Source organism: Apteryx mantelli, chromosome 17 (assembly GCF_036417845.1).
Source record: "Apteryx mantelli isolate bAptMan1 chromosome 17, bAptMan1.hap1, whole genome shotgun sequence".
NCBI lineage: Eukaryota > Metazoa > Chordata > Aves > Apterygiformes > Apterygidae > Apteryx > Apteryx mantelli.
The window spans coordinates 16,683,870-16,696,867 of NC_089994.1; the positions used below are offsets into that span (position 1 = coordinate 16,683,870).

At 50.0% G+C, this 12,998-nt stretch overlaps 1 protein-coding gene across 1 annotated transcript; it reads right to left on the reverse strand.

Annotated features, from left to right (window-relative positions):
• Positions 1–2,691: 2,691 nt before the first annotated feature.
• Positions 2,692–12,110, reverse strand: MORN3 (MORN repeat containing 3). Its single transcript, XM_067307098.1, has 5 exons — positions 11,966–12,110; positions 10,806–10,963; positions 9,098–9,257; positions 6,287–6,471; positions 2,692–3,011 (listed from the first exon to the last, which is right to left on the reverse strand). The coding sequence occupies exons 1-5, from the start codon at positions 12,108–12,110 to the stop codon at positions 2,943–2,945; spliced, it is 717 nt and encodes a 238-aa protein (XP_067163199.1). The 3' UTR covers positions 2,692–2,942.
• Between the last annotated feature and the right edge of the window lie 888 nt (positions 12,111–12,998).

The window sequence follows — 12,998 nt, forward strand, 5'->3', positions numbered from 1 at the left end:
AAAGTCTTCTGCTTGCTGAAGTGTTGTATTTAATAACTTCTTACACCTTTTTGCTTCCAAAGGGTCTGGAGACTACTTCTCTTTATGCAAATTTATTTATAAGAGTAGGTTATTTGTAAATAATATTGCTGCTTACTTTTGGATACGTGCATCTTTGATAGAGTGAGGCTCCTGTGTCAACTTCTGGTTTCTTCCTGAAGCAAAAGCTTCCATTTGGTCTATTAGAGATGAGGTTTGTCCAAGAAAGATTGCAGCGTTTGTCCTGGGCTGCTTCAGAATTCCTGTAATTCCAGCTGCCCCTAGAAGGGAAATCTGGGGAATGCAGTCTTTCCTCTATGGAGAAGCTGTTGGCTTTAACGTGTACAAGCCCTTTTTGAACACGCAAGCTGAGAGCGGTTCAGATCTCATGGAACAAAACTTGAAGCCCCCTCGTAGCTCCCCGTGGACCATGGCGCTGGGATGTGGCGATGAGACGGGGTGAACGTGGCAGTGCGGCGGAGCTCGCCCCGACTGAGCCCGGGCGGAACGCGGTCTCTTACACCCAGCCGCCATCCCGGATTATCCCAGTGTATCTACAAACCCTGGGATGCGTTCAGGGAGTTGAGATGGCCGAGCGTAGAGCTTTCTACGGAAGCGCCCTGCTGGAGCGGATGGGGCTGATTCCTCGTGTCAGCGCTGCAGCGGCTGCGGATGTGCTGACCAGGCTGCCCGCGGTGCCCTTCCTATCCCGAGAAGGAGCTGAAAACCGCTGCTGGCTGCTTTTCAGTGCCGTTCTTGCAGGGACGTTTTCTGTTCGCAAGCAGAAAATCGCTTTCCACTTGCCATTTTCACAAGTCCTTCTGGTATGCAGAGGACAAACTGGATTTTGTCTAGCTCTGCCATTACGCTACGTTTCAAGTATAAAAATACTATTCCTGATATAATTCTGATGATGAGACTTGGGGCTACAATCCCGCAGGTGTTCGTTCGGGGAACGCGGGAAGGATTGCATTAGTAAGGCATTAATAAAGCAGCATTCCAAAACATGAAATCTTCATAGCAGGCACAGAATTTCCTTGGGCATCCTCTACTAAAATAAGGCTCATTTTGGGAAAGGGGGTTCTTAAGCCTTAGTAAAGGACGCGAATCTGACTCAATATTCACACTAGAACAAATGGTTGAAAAGGTGCTGTCAGACTTAATTTACAGACAGAAGTGTAATTTTTATGTACTTGAGTTGTAACTGTTATGAATGGAGGTCCAGAAAATATATTTTCCTAGCTTATTTTGTAAAACTACTTGCTGTTCTGGATAAGTAGCTGATTTTATTTTGTGGATCTTTTACGAAGTGACAAGAAGGGATTTTGGGTTTGGAAAATAGGGAATTAGAAGCTAGTGGTAGAAGCTACCTTATTTTTAACTTTTTAAACCTGGTAGGTTCCAAGCTAATGGGGCTGTTGCTACAGCTGCTTTTCTGACTATTTTCTGCACTTTAAGCTCTAGTATTGAGTATGTTTTCCAGCCATGGAAATGGTCATGGAAGTTACACTTTGGGCACAGTGTCAACTGTAACAGAGTCAGTAACCAAGACCCGAAAGTATGGCTGTAAACATTAGGAGTGCACTCGGAGTGGGTTTTTTTCCCTCTTTTTAAATCCCTTATTTATACTAATGGTATTAATCATTTACCTCAAGCGTTTTAAACTTGGTTATTGTATGTCACTGATTTAGATATAAAATACTTAAAATAATGAAATAAAAATATACTCAATTGTTGCTGATTATTTGTTATCTAGATGCCTATAAATATGCTTAATTTTCTTCACATCCCTTATCGTTCTTCAGCTTGGATTGTGGTAATCGTAGTTGTGGACTCCTGAGAATCTCTTAAATGTATTCAGCTACTCATTTCATGAGTATAAAGATGAAATTTCCTGTTCACACAGACAGGTATAAAGAATATAAAGTATTTGGCATGCTTTTCCTCCTGTCAGCACTGCTTAAATGTGGGAAGTAAGAATGTCGTATTGTTATTCTTCTCCCTGAGTGTGTAAATAGAAAAGCAGGTTATCTTTCAGCTGCGAAAATATGAAGAGTCAAGGGGCCAAGTGAAGTGGAAACAGGACACATGATATTCAGAAATGCAGCTTAAATCGGGTGAACTAATTACACCCTGTCGCAGGGTTTGTTTGCGGCCAGCGAGCCGGGCCGCCGCCGTGGTGCGCTCGCGTGGGTGGCGCTCGGCAGCGCTTCCCGAGCGAGCCGCTCGGCCGCCCGGTGCCCTGGGCGCGTTGTCCGTGCGGTGGTGCAGCGGCCGGCACGGGGCCGGGGACCAGCCAGGTCTGGCTCGTGGGTTAGTGCAGGAACAGAGCCGGGGTTAGATCCGCTGATCCGCGTCCCGGCGTGGTTGGGAGTGGGAGCCGGCCTCGCTTTACAGAACACGCACAGGGAATGAGTAGCGTTGCATTAATGACAATATTAATAGCACTGCGATCTGTTACAACTTCACAAGGCACCTCAGTTCCCAGGTGTGTATTGGGCTAAGTTACCCTTGGGAGGGGAAAGGGCTTATTTGCCTTAGAAAAAAGCAGGGTTTCTATTCTATGCTATAGAAGCAGAGCCCTGGAGAACTACAGTCTATGTGAAAGACCTTGAAAGCAACAGGAGCACTATTTCTTTATAGGAGGAGGAGGAAACCGTGGAGGAGCTGAGCAACAAGTCACCGCGCTTGTCTTGCAGCGTTTTGCTGTCTTTTCAAATAATTGGGGCTTGCTAGGAGGTGTCTGAGCCAAGCCGCCTGCCGAGTGAAGCACAGGTGGGCAGTCTCGAGGGGAGGCAGGGAGGGAGGCAGGCTGACCGCAATCCAATATGCCACGGTGCGGATTTGAGACACAAATGAGTAACTCAGGATTTTGCTCTTATTTTGCATCCTTTTTTTTTTTTTTCTTCAGGATCCAGTTAATATTATTTTTGGCTGTCATCAAACATTGCTTGGGCCTCCTCTAAAACACCATCTGGATCAGCTAGTTCAATCTAAATAAAAAGAATACAAATCAATTATGCAGTGTAGTTAAGCTTAGGGTTTATAAATACTGATTACTTAAGCATTAATGGAGAGTCTCCCATGTAGCAGGACTTTAGTTTATATCACAGCCTTTCAATTACTGTTTTAGAAACATTGCTGCACTTTTCTAATTTTACTAGCGTTTTGAATGTCAGTTTGTCTCCTTGCAGTAGCTGTGCATGGAGTGTGTTGATTCTCTTTTAGCAACGACATGTTCCTGGACAAAACTGTCTTTGATTTCTAACCTGTTGGGTCACACCTGTAGCTGTAATAGGTGAATACTTTGCAGTCATCTGAGTGAGCATCAGTAAATCAGGTGAAACCAGGAGTCAGTCGTGTCCAGGAACCTGCATGTAACTGGATACAGATTCTCAAAGGGAAAGCACCAAAACCTTGCATTACTGACCAGGAACTTGTCACCTGAGTCCAGCTTGCTTTATATCCTCATGTTTTCTGGGAGGTTCAAATATGTTTTTCTCCCAGGCAGAAGACATCCAGTCCTTTTCTTATTTATTTTGTTTTGCTTCCTGAAGTCTTGGCTCAGTAACTATAATGGCAGATATCCCGGGTCCATTGTGTTGTGCCTTTCCTCTCTACAGTTACTTCCCTCTCTCTAGAGCTTTCTGCTGTTGCAGTTTTCCCAAGAGATTATGAAGAGAGGGTCAATTCGGAGGATAACACCCTGCAACAACACACCTATTAAAAACTGGTTCCAGGCTCAGTAAGTGTCAAAAACCCAAGTTGACCGGTAGTAATTATTACAAAAAATGTATAAAGTGACTGAGCAAATTAATCAAAAGAATTCATCCACCCTTGGCTCGGGAAGTCCCTAAGCTGCAAAGCGTGGGAGCATCTTGGCGGTCGTGGCGCTGCGTGCTCAGCCTGCTCTTCTGGTGTCCACCGCTGGCTGGTGCTGAAGACCGGAGGCCGTTCCTGCTCCGTCTCCTCTCGGATCTGCCGTTGCCCGTCTTGTGTTCTCGGTATGCAGGGTAACGAGGACTGAACGCTCAATAAAATAGTACCACAAATTCAACGTGTCCAGCGCTGTTTTCTGTTCTTTCCCTGGTAAGCTTTATGGTGGTCTTCCTGCCCAGCCGTCCAGCCTGTGCTGATTCCCGGCTCCCTCTCTATTAGTGACTTGGAGCAAGGCGTGCAAGCGACTTGATTTGTAGCGTGTATTTCTTTGTGAATAAGGTTCAAATTCTGCCTTCCTGCTACCCCATCGTCTATGTGTTGAATTCTTCCCAAGCTTTTTTACTCTCTAGTTTCCAGCTGTTTTATGTCCTGCCCAACCTTTGCACCCGTTTGCTCCTTTTACCTGTTTGCTAATGAAGACGCAAAATGACACCTCTTTCATACAGAATCTCAGATCTTGTCTTGCTATTAGCCTTTTGCCAGGCAAAAGCTGACTATTTATTCCATCTCTGGTTTTGACAATTTCTACCTTTCACCCTACATCTACGTTTCTTTAACAGCTTCTTGTGAAGGTAATTTGACAAAGGCTTAATAAAAATCTGAACTCAAATTTTCTCCTTTGTCTGTTATTTCCTTCATATTCTGAGAGTTAAATTTGTCTCTTCCAATTGGAAGTGTAGTAACAGCAGCGAAAGTTGATGCTTCCTTTTTGTTCACAGAGCAGGAAGAAAACTGGGTCAGATCTTGGTCTTGGGGGAGTTTAAATAAACAGCTAGGCCTGAACATCCTGCCTTAGCAAAACGGTAAATCATCCAACTACTTTTGGGCTAGGCCGTTGAAGAAGCAGTTCTCTTGGGTGACCTTTGACAAACCTCTCAAGGTAAACATTTTTAGTTACAGAAGTACTGCTCCTTTCACTCTTTTTGCAACCAAGTGCTGGACTGTTTTTCCATGGTGAGTATTTGGTGTTTATTATTTTACACTGCTGCGGGTGTACCTAGTACTTGGAGAATTCCCTGACTTGTCAAAAATGTCCGTGCTCGGAGAGCCCGTGCTATAACGGGTGAAGGAAACCAAAGCTGTAACAAACAACCGTGAGCTTTGGTGAAGCTTGCCCGATACTGTATGCAACAACCGTGTCCCTTTACCTGTTGCGGGGGACCAGGGAGCCAACAGCACCTGATTCTGCTGGCCAGGGCCATGCTGTTCCCCGCGTTATTGGAATAGCGCAGTGCTACGCGTTGAGATCAGGCCTTTGAGCTGTGCTTCTGGGGTGCAGACAGAGATGTTCTGCCAGGAGTGTGTTACAGCCATCGGTTCCCAGCTGTGCACTGACACGAACGCATTTCTCTGCCAAGCGGGTCTAATCTCGTTCCTGGGGTGGTGTCTTAGCGGGTCGCTGCTGCTGGAACTTTTTTTGCATAGCCACGGCGACAAGGGAACCTGACACTGAAGAAAAGCTCTTGAGGACCCTGGTGGGAAAGTAGGACTGTCTATTTGTGCTCTGGAAAGTGGTGAATCGTGAGGTGTGCTGTTTGTCATCAGTCCCCTGCAGGCTTTAGCTGCATCTTGTTAAGAGACGATGTGAGCTTAACTGGGATGTAAGGCTCCAGTGTATCCACCAGCTTGCGTGCCTCCTGTTGCAGCGGGGTGTCCATGTGCTCCATCGTGCCTATCACAAGGTCTCGGGAGGATGACTAGGACTGGCTCTTCTTCTGCACCTCCCTTGTCAATCGTCTGCTTCCTTAAGGGAAAAGGGGAGCAGAAGATGCTGGTTCTTGGATATCCCTCCGTCTGCCTTAAGGCTGGGTGGGAAGCTGTGCTCCGCTGCCCACTAAGCTGGTGGACACAGAAGAGCCCCTAGCTCAGCATGACTGGGTGAAGGACGTAGCTGATACTAGCACCGCAGCTGCTAGGGCTTCGGTGAGGTCTAGTCAGCATGAGCAGTTTGGCTTGGAGAAATCACCTGGTTTTGACGCAAATCCCACTATTGTCTCTGTCTCTATTGTCTCCGTTTCCTTTGTGTTGGTTCAGGTCTCTAAGCAGTTTTGGTGCAGGAGAACTACATTTTTTCAGATGTGCAGGCAAGTAACAGAGGCTCCAAAGCTGGGCTCACACAGGTCACTTGGTGCTAAATAGGCTTTTTGTCCCAAAAGGGCCATTTAGGACACTGCTGGCCAAAAGAATTTGAGCACGCAGGCAGCGAGCCTGGAGCCCACGTGAGCAATCGCTTGAAGAATGAAACGCTACCTGGACAGATGCCTTGAGCTCTGATGAATGCTGTTAATGAAAAACATCATTAGCAAAAATGAAATTTCCAAGCAATTACCTTAGGGATTGGATATTGAGTAGGGGTAGGAGCTTCATCTCTGCCAAAGTCAATCATAATTCCATATTTTGGTATATCTGCTGCCCAGACACCTTCAAACAACTGTCCCGTATCCAAGTAGAAAAATTTCCCTGGTCCGTGCTTCTTTCCATCTTTCCAGCCTCCTTCATACCGATTTTCATTTGCTGCAATTAAATACATGAACAGACCATGAAATTTGCACCATTTCATTAGGTGGTTACAAATGAAACCAATCGACACAGAAACCCAACATGAGTAGATCATCTGTTTGCCTCCTGATTTGGCCCCTGTCGGTAATTTTGAGGGAGATGCAGCATGGCATGTCGTTTTGTTTTAACCGTGCCCTATTTGCTGTGCCTCGGAGTGAGAAAATTCTGCAGCTAAAGCCCACTCTTACTTACTTGGAACACTGAAGGCACTCACTTTCTTTGTTCTTCTCCTGGTGATATTCATTTTTCATGTATATTCTGAGTGAATGAGCTCAGGATAAGGAACAAGTAGCTGAATCGCTCTTAATGACATGAAAAATTGCAGGACCCAAGTTTCAGAGTTGTCACTGCCACCAATCACACTGGAATTGCAGCTTGCAGAGGTTTGCTCCTCTGGGCAAAGAGCAGTAGCACTGTGTGATCTTTGTCCAGTCAAAATAATCTTAATTTTAAATAATACTTGTAGTTTTATGTTTTCTCAATGAATTACAGCTCAGGAATCACTGTGGATGTCTAAACAGTTCATGCAAGCAGTTACAGACTGTTTTTCCAGCTGTGTTGCATCTCTTCGTGTTTTTCTGCAAGTCGAGAGAGATTTTTTTGGGGCACTGAGCTGCTCTCCAAGAATCCATTCACGAATGGGAAAGGCCTATTCCGAATAGGCAAGCCAAAGAGAGCACATTTGTCCAGTGACGCTGGTGGAGAAGGCTGATCATGTCCACGCCTGTGTGGGTGGGCTGGGACATATCGAGGTGACCCTGTTCTCACTGGGAGATTCCTCTGCTGTCTCCTTTTCTCAGACAATTTTCCTGTATTTTCTTTTCTGGCCAAAAAATGCAGGGATTTCTGACCAAACTACTCGGTGGAAATGTATCCGGGTGTCAGGTGAATTCACCGTTCTTTGTGGCAGGAGGTGGCAGAAATGCCAGGACCCAGCACCCGTGCTGCAGAGCTGGTTGGGGGCTGCCGGAATGGGGTAAGGCAGGAGGAAGACGAGAAGACTGCTCCTGGTAGGCAGCGCCGTGAGGCTCTCCAGGCGCTCGTGTGGTTTATAGGACGGAGCCAGGGCGGTGGTGACCTTCATCTGCCCTGTTGCATGCTCATCCTCAACACCTGCCCTGCCTAACAGTGGGAGCAGCCGGGCTTGCGTCCTCCAGCCACCAACAGCTTAGAAACGCCCGCAATCGGCCCGGCCGTGGCGGAGGGGAGCGTCGCCCGCGCTGGCTGCCCCGCGGCGCTCGGCTGCTCCCCTCCGCTCTCCTCCCAAGGCGCTCCGGGCACCGGCTCGCTCGCCGCCGAGGTCTCGACCGCGGACGTGCGATGGGCTGGTTTAAAACCCTCCTGCAACGGAGCGCGGCGGCGCCAGCAGATCCGGGTGGCTCTCCCGGCCGCGATCGCCCTCTCCGGGCGCGCTGCCAGCACGAGCAATTTAATCTTGAGCTGCAGCTCATCGTGACCTCCGCCGAAGAGCTCCTTTTCTTTCACCCTTGCAAAGCAGCCGGCAAGTGGGCGCGCTGCCAGCGGCTGAGCTCAATGCATTAAGCTTGTGGGTATGAAATAATTGCTCTGGCTAATTTTAACCGAAAGGAATCCAGCTCGCAATCAGTTCCAGGCTTCGCTCGAAGTGACTGGGCGCTGAAACAGAGCATCCGCAGCGGCGCAGCCGGCAGGGGCGGTTAATTCACAATCCGCCGAGAAGGACTTTGACAGAACCCGCAGAGGATGACTGTGACGGGAGCGGAGCAGATAAGTCGGATGACTTACCCACAGAAGCGTGCGTTGATTTTATCAGTATGAGCCGCTGGTCCAAAGTGAATCCGCAGTCAGGAGAGACAGTGCTGCCTTGCACGTGATGCGTAGCGAAGGTGCTGCTGATTCCTCCTAGCTGCTTTGCTTAGTTAACTCCTAGCCTTGAAACTACTTCCAGGAAAAGAGCAGTAGATGAATAACATGCCAGAGGAGAGAGTATTTCTTCAAATATCCCTGGAACACACTGTCTTGTATTGCAGAGGTTTGGGATTCTTGCCTTTGGGGACAAATGGACTAAACTCCAAGCAAAGCAAATTAAAAAAAAATCCGAATTTCTATTTTTATGATGAGATTGTCCCCAGCATTCCCAATCTGTGATGTGCTCAGTGTTATTTCTGGGAAGGGATGGAGCACTAATGAAACCCCTATGTTCATGCAACAAGAGCCAGTGTCGGAAGTGGGAGAGGGCATGGAGCGAACGCTAAAAGAAAACTTCTCTTCTTTTATACTAGAAACTAGACTCCTCTTTGGCATGCGGTAGTTGGAAAGCACGTCTGGCAAAGTGCCTGGCTTGAAAAGAGAGATTTGCTCTTCTCTGACCCAACAGTATATTATCGCTAACCCCAACCATCCCAGGCATTTGAACATAAATCACAGCAAAAATCAGCTTTCGCTCGCGCGTGGGCTTGAGCAATGCAACGCCTGCCCTCGCCCGGGTCGCGCCGCCTCCAGCCCAAAACCCGGCGCGGGGGAGCCACCCCCTGGCTCCTGAAACACCGGCCGGGGGGACGGCGAGGTGCCGCGGGGCGCGGGCCAGGCGGGCGGTACTCACGCAGGCGCAGCATCCCCTGGCCGCAGGGCTGGTCCCCCAGCCACTGCCCTTCGTAGATGGAGCCGTCGCGGCGGTAGAGGCGGCCCCAGCCGCTGCGCAGCCCGCCGCGCCACTCGCCCTCGTAGTACTCGCCGCCGGCGTAAAACCTCGTCCCGTAGCCCTGGACGGCAGCACAGAGGTGCCCGTGAGCGGCCGCCCGGCTTCCACCCGCCCCGGCTGCGCCTGATCCCCGCTTTCTCTTCTCAACCCGGCACGCGGCTTGGTGCCGGGGGCAGATTTGGTTGGCGAACTTCCGAACGAAGCCCACTAGGTGTATAACTTGGGAATTAAGCGTAGAACTGAGGAACGCCAAGGAGCTATTTGCCTTAGGTGTGTGTTTGCCAGCTAAGAGGAGCCCAGAGGTATCCCTGCACCAGGAGCCGCTATCGTCGAGAAATGTTTGCCTAGTATTAGTGAGGTTTTTTCCATAGGAGGAAAACAGTAGTTTCTCTCTGCAAAAAAATAAAATCACCTCTGGAAATAACCAATTTTTTGGAGCATGAATTTCATTAAACGTCATGGATGTAAATGGGAGGCTTTTAGAGCAGGAAAAAAAACCCTAGTAAGGTTTGGCTGACATTAGAAATCTTTCACCAAAGCTCAATTATCCAAAATATATTCTCAAAGAATGAGAAAGGAAGCTCCCTTGGAGAGACTCGAGCCATAGAGCCACATGCCAATTAGGAACGTAAGAGGCTATTAATTTAATTAAGGCCATACACAAAGGGTAACACAATGTTTCCACTGGCAGATCAGAAAATGTTCCTGAAAGGATTTTGCACATAAGATTGCAGTCATTTTTACCAGATGACTTCCTCATTATGTTTTCTTTAGAAAAACTGGTGATTTATATGACAGGCTTAATTTCCAAAAGAACTTGGGTTATTTGTCTAACATGCTGTAAAGCTGGGAAAAGAGCAGGTCTAAGAAGGTATGTTTTCTTGCAGTGCTTGTAAAACATGCTCTATCAGCAAGTTCCTCCGGCCGCTTTAAACACGGTAGTAATTAAATTAATGGGTGGGGAAGATTAAGCCGCAGGATACCAAACCTCTCCTGCCTGCCCGGCTGAGCTGCAGGTGAGCCGGGCAGTCGTGGCTCGTGCGGGACTCCAGGTGCCCCCGGACGCGTTCCCGCACCGAAAATGCCCGGCACGGCAAATGCCGACCGTGCCCTCTTGGCCATGCTGAGGTTTTATCGGTGACGGGTTTTACTCTTGAAGCTTCTACTCTTTCAGCAGGCTCAAACTAAAGTATAAAGGAAGCCCAAGCCCGGGGGAAAGCCCCTCTCAGAAATCACAGTATTTCTGTTGCGTTGCTGGCTTTGGGACGCAACACAGCTCCTGCAATATCTAAGGCGGAAAAGTGAGTAAAGTTGGGTCAGCCAAAGCCGGTGGGGGCAGGAGAAGACTCTCCCCCACGGGAACGAAGGCCGAAATAAGAAAGCTTTTAGTCTTGCTTTCTTTTTCTTGTTCCGCGTACTCATTTCCCCCAAATCTTTCTGCACCTTCAGTTCAGGCTCAGAGTACAGATGCCATTGGAAAAATCAGTATTTACAGTGACCTTTTTGCATGCGTGCACCCAAATCTTCCCCACGTTTTGGGGCCCACGTCGCTGTGGGTGCTTCCTAGCCGTAGGCAGGGTTGGGGGGAGGCCGAGGAAATCTCACTTACGCATTTTTTGTCATTTTTCCACCAGCCCGTGTACACTTTCTTGTATTCCTTGGTGACAGGGTCAGGAATGCTGTATGAGCCATAACCATCCCGTTTCCCAAACTTCCAGTCGCCGTTATAGATGGCTCCCGTGCGTTTCCATATCTGCGTGCCTTTACCTGTTTTAATGAAGAAGAGGAATTGCAGCAAGACCATCACAGCTGTAAAGAAAGAGCAGCGTTTCTGGGGCTGCCCTCAGGGCTCGCTACAGATCCCTGCCCTGGGCGCAGGAGCAGCAGAGCCGAGTTTTCCTCGCTGCCCAAACGCATCAAACCTGCGGGGAGAGCCGGGAGCCCGCGGCGGTACCTGCCCCGCGGCGCCGCACACTCCGCCGGGAGCCCGCAGCGGGCCGAGCGCCTTGCAGCGCTTCCCGCACAGAGGCAGGTTTACGTCTAGGGTTCGGTTTAGCTTCCCGAGTCGGATGCATCGTTAATCTCTATCATGGGCTTGCTGTGTGGCCCTTGGCGAATGCACTTAATCTTTCCAAAGCTCAGTTTACTGCTTGTAAACAAGCCCGACCTGGCCCGGCTGCTCAGCGCTCGGTCGGCATCTCCTTCCCCTTACGGCTCTGCTCTGGTCTCCTGCAGCAGGGGCCACGGCCTGAGCCTAAATTCCTGCTCCTGGAGGCAAGGGCATTTCAGGGCACCAGCCAGCAGCCCTGCTTTATCTGGCTGATCGGGCAAACGCCGCGGGACGGACGGCGCGCGGCGCCTTCGCGGAGGCCGCCAGCGAGGAGGCTGGCAGGGCGCCGTGCCCTGCATCGCTCGCACCGCTCGGCCCTCGCGGCCGCGGGGACGTCGTTCGTGGTGCAGGCAGGGCCGTTTCGGAGGCACCGCGCCGACTGCAGTTTGCTGTACTTTTAGGGGGGAGCTTTGCCCTAATCTGGATGTTTCATGTTGCCCTGCAGCTGAGCGCCCGCAAAAGCGTCTCCAGTTACTGATTAGTGACACGTCTGAGCGCATTTTTGCCTGATACATATCAAAGTATTTATATCATAATGAACCCACTTTGTCGCCCATGAATGAACGGTCTGCCAGGAATACCTAGGAACGCTGACTGCTCCCTCCCCTAGGGACTGGCGCAGGCATCCCAAGCGGCACGCTCGGAACGACGCGTCTTACCGTGCTTCCGGTTGTCCAGCCACTCTCCCGTGTACTGGTCCCCGTTTGCAGCGTACACCGTGTGTCTCAATCCGCTCTTCTGGGCTCTCCTGTCGCGCTCGTGCCAGGGAGGCTCTGCCGTCGGGGGGCATTTCGCAAAGGGCATTTTGTTCTCGGCTGGAGACAGAAGCAAACGATGGTGAGAAACAAACGAGAGAGAAATTTTCAGGGCGGGTACTAAAAGAGCAGTCTGTTAATGAGCTACGCTTGAATACGCACCCAAGCCAGTAATTAATGTCTGCCTTTGGAAGGGGTAAAATAAAAATATAACAAGCAGAAGGGAATCTAAAAATACTTAAGTGGGAAGCAGTGCCGGCTGAAAGCAGGCTCGCAGCACAGAGCGTTAGGAAGCGTTCAGCAAGCGGCGGCGGGACGTGGCCGGGGTGGGCGTCGCGCCGCGCGCCCGCGGGAGGCCGTCGGCGAGCCCGGGAAGTCGGGGCCCTCGCGGCACGGCAGCAGCCCCGCGAGCTCGCCCCTCCCGGAGCCGCCTCTGCCTGCTCGGCGGGAGCGGGGAGCCGTAATTTAAGCAGTTTAGCAAATTGTTGGTTTATTAGGAAATACGCCAGAAGATCTTTGGAAAATAGAGCGGGTCGGAGAGCTGGTCTCCGTCCCCGGGGTGCGGCAGGAGCTCGGATGCTCTATGCATCCCGCGGTACAGAGCTTAGGGTCCTTTATAGCTAAAAAAACCCCAATCAATCCCATAGGCGTCTTGTTAAAAAGGGTAGAAACGGCAACGTTTCCTTCTGCCGGCAGGACGGGGGCTCCTGTTCCTGCCGCTTAACGTTTTCGGGCGGTTTGTGACAGTTTGTCGAGGGACGCCAGCGGTCTAGTTCTCCGGGTGTCTACGGAAGATGGTTGTTCAGAAACGATGGGGGGGGGATATTACTGCTAAAAAGCCTTCCCGTGTTCCCGGTGATCGCTGCTCCCCCAAAGGCAGCAGCTCTGTGTAACACGTTGCTCTGCTTTTCCTTACCGCCGGGGAGCCGCGAGGGGC